This window comes from Arctopsyche grandis, chromosome 1 (assembly GCF_051622035.1).
Source record: "Arctopsyche grandis isolate Sample6627 chromosome 1, ASM5162203v2, whole genome shotgun sequence".
Lineage (NCBI taxonomy): Eukaryota > Metazoa > Arthropoda > Insecta > Trichoptera > Hydropsychidae > Arctopsyche > Arctopsyche grandis.
In genome coordinates, this window is record NC_135355.1 from 22,469,110 (window position 1) to 22,480,466 (window position 11,357).

The following is an 11,357-nucleotide window of genomic DNA, read 5'->3' on the forward strand; positions in this document are numbered from 1 at the left end:
TTTTAGTTGCCCGGAATTATATGTACATATGTAGGTGACCTCTTTTTTTAATTTTTTAATTGTTTCAATTCACTTATCTCCCAAATCGCTAACTGAATCGGACTAAATTTTTTTACAATGTAATAGAAATTAAAAATTTTATAAATAAATATTTTTACCTGACCCGCAAGTAGTATTTAGGTTTTTTATGTTTTTCTCAGAAACCCTTTGGTTTATTGAACTGAAATTTCATATCTAAAAGTTTAAGCTTAATATCAAGTTATTTGTAAAATTTGGTAAGCATTTGTCAGCCGAAAGTGGCAGTTTACTCTTGTTCGATTTTTCTTCCACCATTTTTTTAGACCCCTTAAACATGTCTGCTCTTCACGAAAAAATTCAAGTATAATTCTTGTATCAATCTGATGAAAATAAAAAAAAATGATTTAATTTAATAAACCAGAAGTGGGATTTTTTCCTCTTAAAAAGGTCAAAAATGTTGTAGCTACTGTTGTTTCCACACCCCTGAGCGTCTCAAGCTTAAAATTGATATCCTGTCCGATGCGACGCACCGGGTGTCACAAGTCTTGGACGACACGCGTCATCAAGACGCACCGGTAGTAGCCGAAGTGCGTCATGGGGAGTGCGCGCGCCACAGTTTGTTGTTCGCCGACGAGGCTATTGTCACGTCGCTCAATTTGGGTGTCGCGGTACCCCTCCTCAGGCCCTCCCAAATCCCCACCCACCTCCCACTACGCGTGACGTCACGGCCTTTCACTTGACTCGAAGTCGCCCGGCAACACCACCCCCCACCGGCTATCGGCAGTCGGTCGCGGGTCGTCACTCCGGTTGCTTGTGTGCCGTACTCACATACATTCATAGTCACTGTCTCTCCAGATGGCAACCGCGGTGATGTCGCGCGCCATCCTCGCGCCTCAGCCTCAGCCGGAGCCTCCTGTCTCGCCGCGTCCTCGCCCCCGCACCCCTGACACAGAACAGGTTGGCTACCACTTCACCCTCACCCAAAAAAAAAAAAAAACCATTATGTTTACCAAAAAAAAAAAAAACAAAAAAAAAAAACACAAATGTGAAAATATCAAAAAAAAAGAGTGCGTGAAAAGTGGTCGGAGAAAATGAAATTGAAAACTGTTCGAAAATGCGTTGAAGCGCCGTAAATAGTCACATGCGAAACGCGCGTCATCTCGCCTACGGATTTTGCCGAAAAGAATTTCAGCTTGTTGAAATCGAATTTCCAATCCTTTCCATTTGCATTGCATAACAGATGGATTAATTTCAAATGTGAGATTGAATCGGCGATATATTTACATATCCAATTTTAGAGCTGTTCCAAATCATCTACACTTTTATATAAAAATAAGGTCAAAAAAGTGATAAAATATATACATTTGTTTCATTCTATGTAATTTTGGATATGCATACGTGTCGCACAATATGTGATCAGTTAATGGTTTTTGTTCTATATTCAAAACAAGACGGAAATTATACTCGAAAAGAAAAACTCTCATTACGTATTGTTGTAAAAATAACGTGCCCTTGGTTTGGATTATTGAATACATTATAATATATATTTAAAAAAATGTACACGTGTAAATATTGAATCTTGTCGTCGTATTATTGTTGCTATTACAATATATTACATTATTACGTGGAACGTTATGCACACGAAGTGCCAAAAAGAAAACCAATATACTAAAGTTTCATTACGTTTACGCACATCTGTTTTCTATTCTACGCGCATGCTGTTTGTGTTTGTATATATTTATATTAATTTTCGCTAAGTTTATTCGACGTTTCGCGTATGAAAAATTTGTAACATATGTTTGTTGACTCTAGTACATTCTACGTCATAGATAGTACTACTGAGCAAAATACGTTTTACATGATTGTACGATAGTGTGCGATTTTTTTCAAATGTATTAATAATTTATAAAAAAATCTCAACTGTAGATCGGTCGAGACGTTTCGCAGGTCACGCAACCATCCATTACACTTTGCCAAAATGAGCAAAATCCAATATGTCAATGTGCTTCAAAAGAATAGTGTGTGTGTGTGTGTTGTACGTTTAATATAAAGATCACGTCAATTAGTATTATATAGTTTTTTTTTTTATAAATTTCTTTTCACACAATTTTGCAACATTACCGACATGGATTAGTGGCAAAAAGTGAATGATCAGTTCTATTATATTAATTCATACACACATACATACATACGTATTCTGTCATGTAGATGTAACTAGTGAATGGTTTATTTTTGATTTATTAAATAAAAATAAGTTTAAATAGTATTTGTATTGTTGACAAATCAAATAACTATTTTAAGTGTTAAAAAAATAATTGAAATGTTTGTAAGAAATGATTTTTAATGAAATTTTTTAGAATGTATTATATAGTACATACTTAAAATATATGCTCATCCATTAAATTTAAAATATATTTTAACAAGTAGTTTTTTAATACGTCTATATACGTACGTAAGCTTATTTATTTACTTACATACATCAATGCACATACGTAAACTTACATACGTAAGTACATATGTGAATGCCATAACTTAAAATTAAATGGTATATATTTTAAATTTACCTTAACAGATGCTTACTAAAATACATATGGCATGAGAAAATACGTAAAAACTGTAAATTTTCCTAGAAAAAAATATTTATTAAGCTATTTACTACAAATAATGTAAAATTTAGAAACACTTTTTGTTTATAAAGCTTTATGGAATGTAATAAATTACCTATTAATAAATTTCTTTATATTACAAAACTGTGCGGTACGCATTTGGCTACTGTTAAAATCATACAAAAAAAAGTATTTCAAGGTGACTGGGTTATTTTTTGTGTTAGAATGTGCGACTTAAGTAGTTTTTTCGCGCAGGATAGTGAAAGTGGTTTATTGTACATATGTACATACATATATAAAGTTACAAGTCTGTAGGTATACACTTCTTTGACCATTGTGTAACTCGGCCTCACGTTAATGTGTTAATATGCACCAATTAGACCATACAGTCACTTCATTTTCAATGTGCATTCACACATCGTAAATATTCAAACGGCACCGTTCAAACAATTAAATAAATAGGCAATGTCTCGCCTTTTGTATAATGATAAAATCTGGCTCGCCATTTTCACTGAACTGTTGATAAATATTTCTATAATATTCAAATATAATAATCAGCGGAATGATGCGAAATATGATTGCTATGCGTTGCTATCTCGCGAATTTTTAACACTTATGATAATTAAGCGGTAATTAATAACTAGTTGATCGAAGCGATCTTGTCGAAGCATGACGAAAGATTTTTTATCACTAAGAAGTAATTTTAAAATTTTTGTTCAGATGCTTGGTTGCAATGTTAAAATCGATCGCTTGCTACTGTTGCATACATATATTATGGGGAACGGTAAAATAATAGTATGTATGTTTATTCATCAACATTTTTTTAACAGTAATACAAAGGTCAAGGTCGACATTAAATTTATTTATTATATAAACATAAATAAGTTCAGGAAAATGAGAGTCGTGTGTTTGAGCTTTTTTAACTGTAAATATTTAAGAAAAAATATATGAATATATATATATATATATATATATATATATATATATATATATATATATATATATATATATATATATATATATGCACATATGTACATGCTTACTTGACGTGACCCATTTTCAATTGAATTACGATGAATTTATCTCAATTAAAATACTACATATGTATATGTATGTATATGAGGGACTATCCTCCTTTTTCATAGTTGTATTATTTTATCATCCAATAATATTGCAATACTTGAATAATATGAATTTTACAACCCGCGTATAATTTTTACTATTTTCTTTTCCTTCGAGCGTTCAACTCGGGAGGGGGGGGGGGGGGGGTGAGAGGTCACTATATTTTCACAGCTTGAATGAGCGAAGAACTTTTTATCAAAACTATCTACCAACCTTCCTCCCTACAATAAAAGATAATTTTAGGGAGGAAGGTAGACTTAAACACCACCCCCTCTCCTCCTTTTGTCTACGCGTATATCTATGTGAGTACTTATCTGAACTATGTATGTACATGTATGTATATGCAAATCTACCATTACAAACAAAAAGCAAATTATAGAACTGATCAAACGCACCGAGAGCCATGCCTTTTTTATGACATACGTATTATATGTATGTACAGACATATATGTAATGTATACAGCAATTTTCTAAATATTTTGGTAAATTTGTAACAACTTTCAACATAACAACGGTTGACAACCGAAGCCCCTTAAATTTTTCTTTTGCTTACTTTTTCTTAACGAAGTTATTTACTGGATTGCTTTTTACGAACTTTATAATAAATATTCTGTTGTTACTAATACTGAAGTTTAAGCAATTTGTTTGTTTGTACGTATTCTTCTTCGTCGCTTTCCTCATGCCTGAGGGTCGTGACTTTCCGATCTTCTCACCACAGCTCGACTACAATTTTCCCTTTTATTTTTTTGGAGTCGTTCTGGTCTGGTCTAATGGTGCCCAAATAACTGGAGTATATGCCTGAGACAAATGGAAGACAATCTATCGCTAATCTATAACTTTTGCACATTGGTTCTTTTCGCTGTCCAAGGGATTCTAAGCATCCGTTTCCAGCACCACACTTAAAAAACGTCTATATTATGCTTTTCTCGAACTCGTACTGTTCATGTCTCCACTTCTTATACGGGGACGATCTTAAAAGCGAAAACACTAAGTAATATGGAACGTCGCGTGTCCTTGGCTTCCCGCTATGACCTTAAACATTTGTTGTTCCTCAAACCGAATTCGGGTGTACTTGCACGTGCAGAATGCATATTTTTGGGAGGTCACACGTGTGTGCATATCCATATGCAACCACGTTATCGACCATAATCTATCACTGTCAAGCAAGGATAAAATGTCCCCGAAAAAACTCCAGGGGGTGATTTTTGGGACTGTATACCATATAAATGGGCTAGGGGGTGCTGCGTTTTTTTCACATGTTTTAAAGTATCTAAAAAAAAACACATACCACGTACCACTCGATGTGTTTTCGCCCTAACTCAGACTAGACGCATTTACAGATAATTCTTTTAAATTTTACTTTGTTTCGACATTCCGCTTTTCACCATGGTGATTGGTCTTTTTTCGTGTATGTCACATCCTTATATGTACGAGCTATTTTATGCATGTCGTATTTGTTCACCAAACCAAAACTATTGCCCTGTGTTAAGAAACGCTGTTATGTGATAACTTTTACTTGGTCATTTAGAAATAATATATGCTTTTTTTATTATTATTTATTTACTAGTGTTGTACCCGATGACATATCATCGCATGGGTGTTGGCATATTAAGTTATTAAATAAAAATCAAATAAAAGAAACACATTTATTTATTTATTTATTTATTTTAAACAGACCATTGTGGCATAACAGGAATTCCTAAAGCGCCACAATGGTCAAAAAATATAACACAAAAAACAAAAAAAACAAAATAACAATTAAACATAAACATAAATACATCTACATACATAAAAAATAGTATTTATAATAACAGATAAAGTAAAAATATCAAATAAAATATAGCATAAGGAATGCCTTGCACCTACAGCCAGTTTCAATAAATATGTAAGAAACAACTGCAAATACAAAACATCCCTGTAAGGCCATGTCATCAGTCATGAGTTCGATCCCCACGCGGTCGAATTTTTTTCAAATACCTTTCAAATATATTTAAATTAATATTTATATTTAATTGTTTAATACGAAAAAATGGTAAAAACTACCTACCTACCTACAATTTTCATGTAAACAATATAAAACACCAATAGAAAAATTCATTAATTAAATATTTTTTTAATAGATAGTAATAAATTCTCAGCCAAGCGGAAAGATTGGCATCGATTAGTATATATAGAAGTTTTTTTATTGTATCTTCGTATACGTTTTAGCAGTGACGTACATATGTACATATGTCGAATAGAAACGAGTATTACAGACAGACAGACGGAATAGCGATATATGATGTAAATATGAAACGTTTGGTCATTTGATTAAAATGGTTTCGTTTGTGTTTTTGCAGGTGAACAACGTGACTGAGGTGTCTCTACCTTTCCGGATGGAGAGTTTGTCAGTGGTGGAAGGCGTGGAAGTAATCGACGATGTGGTTACATCTCAAAGGTTGGCCGTGCTCAGTTACGAGCAGGTGCGGCGACTGAGCGACGTGATGGACGAAGTGGTGAGCATCCACGGACGTGGTAACTTTCCCACTCTGGACGTGAGGCTGCGCGATCTGGTGACGAGGGTGCGAGCCAAGCTGGAGGCACCGTCCTCGGATGGGGGCGCAGGCATGCGAGTGAAAGACATCCGGCTGAACGGGGGCGCAGCCTCTCACGTGCTGGCCAGCGAGAGTCAGCCCTACAACGACCTCGACCTCATATTCGCGGTCGAGTTCCCAAGCGGGCGACACTACGACCGAGTCAAGAGCGCAGTCTTGGGTTCACTCTGCGAGCTTCTACCCGAAGGAGTGGCACGCAAGCGCGTGTCCACGTGTGGCATCAAGGAGGCCTACGTGAGCAAGATGGTTAAGGTGAACAACGACGGCGACCGCTGGTCCCTGATCTCCCTAGGCAACTCTCGCGGACACAAGAACGTCGAGCTCAAGTTCGTCGACACGATGCGTCGCCAATTCGAATTCTCAGTCGACTCATTCCAAATAGTCCTCGACTCGTTGTTCATGTTCTGCGGGTGCGGATCCGAGCTCCTCATCACCGAGAACTTCTACCCCACCGTGGTCGGCGAGTCCGTCTACGGCGACTTCCAAGAAGCCCTCTACCACTTGCACAAGAAGTTGATATGCACGCGGCATCCTGAAGAGATCCGCGGTGGGGGTCTGCTCAAATACTGCAACCTTCTGGTGAAAGGGTACCGCGCGGCCAAGCCTGACTATATCAAAACCCTCGAACGGTACATGTGCTCGCGGTTCTTCATAGACTTCCCCGATATCGAGACCCAGCGCACCAAGCTCGAGGGCTACCTGTGGAACCATTTCGCAGGGCCCGACGAGGAAGCTCTCAAGTACCAATTCCTGATGCTGCTGCAGAGTGTTGTGAGCGATTCCACGGTGTGTTTGATGGGCCACGAACGACGGCAGACGTTATCCCTCATCGAGTCGTTGGCTTGCCGAGAATTATACCGGGAACAGCAGCGGCTATTGAACGCAGCTCCTCAGCCTGCTCTTCTTTACGCCAATGGGTATTACTATGCTCCCATAATTCCTGCGTGCTATCCCTGCTCCTGCCCGGCACCTTGGATGACCTGTTCGACGTGATCGGGCTCGCCGGCACGCAACCTCGCGCACCCCTACTAGCCGGCGACCACTACATATAAAGCCATTCCGTAATCTCCGCTCGTGTAACAATTAAATTTCTGGAATTATACATGTATGTATGTATGTATACACTTAGTATAACACTCCTTCGGTCTTAGATTTTGTGTGTATATTTATTTTTGGATAAGAGGCTGTGAAACAAAAAAATATATGTATTTGAGGCGAGCGCGGGGCCGGCGGCCAGGCTTTTAACACTTGCTACGCCGCCTTCAGCTGAAAACAATGCTGCGTGTTGCTGTGTGATTTGATATTGTGTATTTTGTTACTCTATGCTTTATAAGAAGGTTGTAAAAATGAGCTGAAGCATTTCAGTGATTAAAAAAAAATATTTACAAAACAAAAAAAAATATTAAAAAAACGTACCTACTAAAAAAAATCTTTACCAAAAAAAAAAAAGATCTACGAAAAATATGTATTATTTAGATTTAGTTACTAAAAAAAAACATGTCATTATAGATGATAAGTTATGTTTCTTTCCGGTAATGTGTTACCTTTAATGTGTATTTTTTTATACGAGACTATGAGGATTTATGTAAGATTTCCCAGTTTTTACGGCGCTTAACAGTTTGAAAGCTCGTTTACACTGGTGGGACTTGTATATGGTGTTGCGTCTGCTCCCGTTAGTGCCATATATAGTATATCCAGGGTGGATGTTAGTGGGTGGATGTTGGGACACCCGGTACCCCTACAACATAATGGCTCACTCTGTGACATATCTTCGGTTTTAATTTTTTCGATTTTTCAATCTCTCTACATATTGTATAGTCGTATGGTAGTCGTAATTTAAAGAAAACAACATGATGAATGTACTCGTTAAATAATAACAAGTTAAGTATCTTTCATTAGAAAATTTAACCGTTAAGATGTTGAATTTAAAAACATGGGCAGATATAATTTGCACGGTGACTGATTGTTGATTATATAAATCGCAAAACATAATATCGATTATTGAAAAATTTATATTATACATATATCTTTGTGAAATTTTAAAAAGATTTTATATTTGTAATAAAATGATCATTGTTTTTACTATACATTATTACTTGGTTGAATTTATCATGAATGAATAAAGGGGCCTAAAAGTTCATCTGCATTCCAAAGTATTAAGAGTCGCTCAATTTTCGTTTAGTTTTTCTTTATAATATTTGGCGCGTATTGATTTTAGTCAAAAATTTATACAAAGTAAAAAAATAAATAACTTTTCGGCCTGTCCTTAATTACGTAGATCCGATAGTCCCCATAGATTAAAATAGTTGAATAATATAATTAATTATTATACAAAATATAATGAAAATCTGACGGGTCAACCCACTGTACATCGCGTTTTCGATATGTTTTTACACTGTTGAATTGTTAGCATTTGTGTGGTATAATATTTTTATTTTTGGAAAACTTTGTGCGAGTATTATCTTTCTCAGGTTAGCAGCTTAACGTTAACTATGAGCAAATTTATGCACCTATGTATGTCTACACAGTTTAATATATGAATATTCATTGTTAATACTTCTCAAATCAACTTTTCAATCAAATATTTCAGTTATTTTTTTGTACGCTCATACGCAAACTGTCAAATATTTATTTACGCGGCATGCACGTCAATTTCAATTCAAAATAAATATTTATTTATTTTTACATCACTTTGTACGTCCAGTAAATTATTATTGCAACGCGATATCGGTGGGTAGCGGTTAGTCACTATGTCCCTTCGAAAATGTGATTTTATATATTCATAGTATTTAGGAAAATGCTGTTTTACTATTGTCGCTGTCGTCTCGTGTGTGAAATAAAACGAAGGAGTCTAGCTTAGGGTGGTTCATAACTTTTATCCTAGGTAAAATTTGCATGCAAATTATTATCTCGTGATGTACTTACATTGTAATAAAAATACAAAGTACTTATTAAAAAGAAAATACACAGAGGCTAGGGACAATACATATGTATATTGTAGAAAAGTGTACAGTCAATTTTTATATACATGTATATTATTTTATTTGAAATTACGTACACTCAGGCTGGTTTTCTTTTTTTTAAGTTAGTGTGCCTTGCAGTCTTCATATAATGTTGAATATTTTTTTTATGAAAGTATTTTTCTACAAATGTTTGTATATAAACTAATATGTTCATCGAGTGATGTGCAACATCAACACGTTTTTGTTACGCATTTCTTTTTATTCGTATATCTATCAATGTTAATTGACGGAACAATTTATGAACTTAAGAGTGTATTGCATCCTTGCGTAGTTTCTACGATATAATTTGCTCTGTTTGCCAAATTTTTCATATACAAATAAATGATAAATATTTATAAATGTGGGGCCTACATTATTTATTACATTGTTTACATATTTTCTTCCAACATATAGTTACCACAAATAAAGTACGTGTTTACCTATTTGACGCATATATTCTGTAAAGATGTTTATATTTTTTATAATATATTAAACATTTTTCTCGTTATGTTTGCAGTGTATTTTAGCAAAGTTTTGTATACGTACGTATTCGTAAATTTAATGTTATCCTGGCAAGTTTTCCAGAGGCGAATAAATGTGTTGTATGTACATAATTTGGACTCAAAAAAAGTAATGTCTGAATTCTTTTGAATATTGTCTCATGAGTAACGAATACGTGTTTTTCAACGCTTTTCAGATCTGATACCAGTTACCATGTATAATATTATGTAGAAGCCTCTAGAAAACTGAGTCCTACTTATAAAAAATTTTTCTAACATAATTGATAATTGAATCATTCCCCGGCCTCTGACTAATTGTTATAAAAAAAATATATAAAATAAGTGATTAATCGAAAAAAAAACTAAAGTTTAAATAAAACATAAAAAATATATGTATATTTTAAGGTGATTATTATGATAAAATCAGATTTGTGGATAAAATTTAAGTCCTTTTTGAGGGAAATTATGTATAAAAAAATTGCATTATTACTACGTGTAAATGGGCCATCCAATGAAACAGAAATCAATATCTTTATAGTTATTATTATTATTAAAAAGTATCATTATTATTATTATTATTATTATTATTATTATTGTCATTATCATTATAATTATTCTTATTATTACTGTATATGATACTATATTATAGTTTTTAAACTTGCCCATCATCAGTTAGCGTTCGTTATAACGTTGAAAATTGTAAAATGCCGCATGCACATGCATTGGCATAGAAAAAAAGGTGATAATAAAATTTAAAAAATCGTGATGAATTATTACAGTTTTTTATTACAATTTGACCCATATCCCCTATATACAAATTACACAAATTAAATTTACATTCGCACTCAGATTCATAACAATTTTAAGAAGAATAATAAAACAAAAATATATATGTACATACGTACTTTAAAGAACATCAGACGATAACCATGTACATACACAATATTGACAATATTGCACCTTGATAGAGGTGCACTGGAGATGGTAATGTAATAGCGATATCATGGTAATGATACCATGTCGATTTAATTTAATAAAATTAGTTTTTTTATACTATTTTATGAAACTGATTACAATCTAAAATTATTTGATAGCATTCTATTAAATTTTATTATTTTTAATCTAAATTTATATTTTTAAATGGGTCATATAAAAAGTTCAAACCGAATAAATGCCCCAAATAACATTCAAATAGAAAGACTATCGTAAAAACTGTATCTAAGTAAGTTTATATATTTTTTGATACTATAATACAATAAAATAAATTGATTTTCTTATTGGAATACATGTTTCAAATACTCCACAACTCATATTTGTAAAGTTGTAACTCAATGCTATGGTATGCGCATACGTACGTATATACATATGTATATGTAAATATGCACAGAGGTGTGATGAAATGGATGGCTACTGAACACAAAAACCAACGAAAACGTGTGAAATTTGAAACCTTACATACGTATTTATGTATAATATGCGCAACTTGATAGTCAGGTAGTGACCTAAGATGAAAGA

The 11,357-nt window shown here is 34.0% G+C and overlaps 1 protein-coding gene across 2 annotated transcripts in view; it reads left to right on the top strand.

The window, feature by feature from the left end:
- Positions 1-9,287, top strand: part of LOC143912756 (terminal nucleotidyltransferase 5C) — a 132,636-nt gene extending 123,349 nt beyond the window's left edge. The window contains exons 1-2 of one of the 2 annotated variants that reach the window (XM_077432130.1): positions 762-975; positions 6,086-9,287. In XM_077432130.1, the coding sequence (XP_077288256.1) occupies positions 874-975; positions 6,086-7,333 (1,350 nt within the window). In that variant the 5' untranslated portion in view covers positions 762-873 and the 3' untranslated portion in view covers positions 7,334-9,287. Of the gene's footprint in view, positions 1-761; positions 976-6,085 lie in introns of those variants that run through there. The other variant, XM_077432122.1, reaches the window with a different exon arrangement.
- Positions 9,288-11,357: the final 2,070 nt, after the last annotated feature.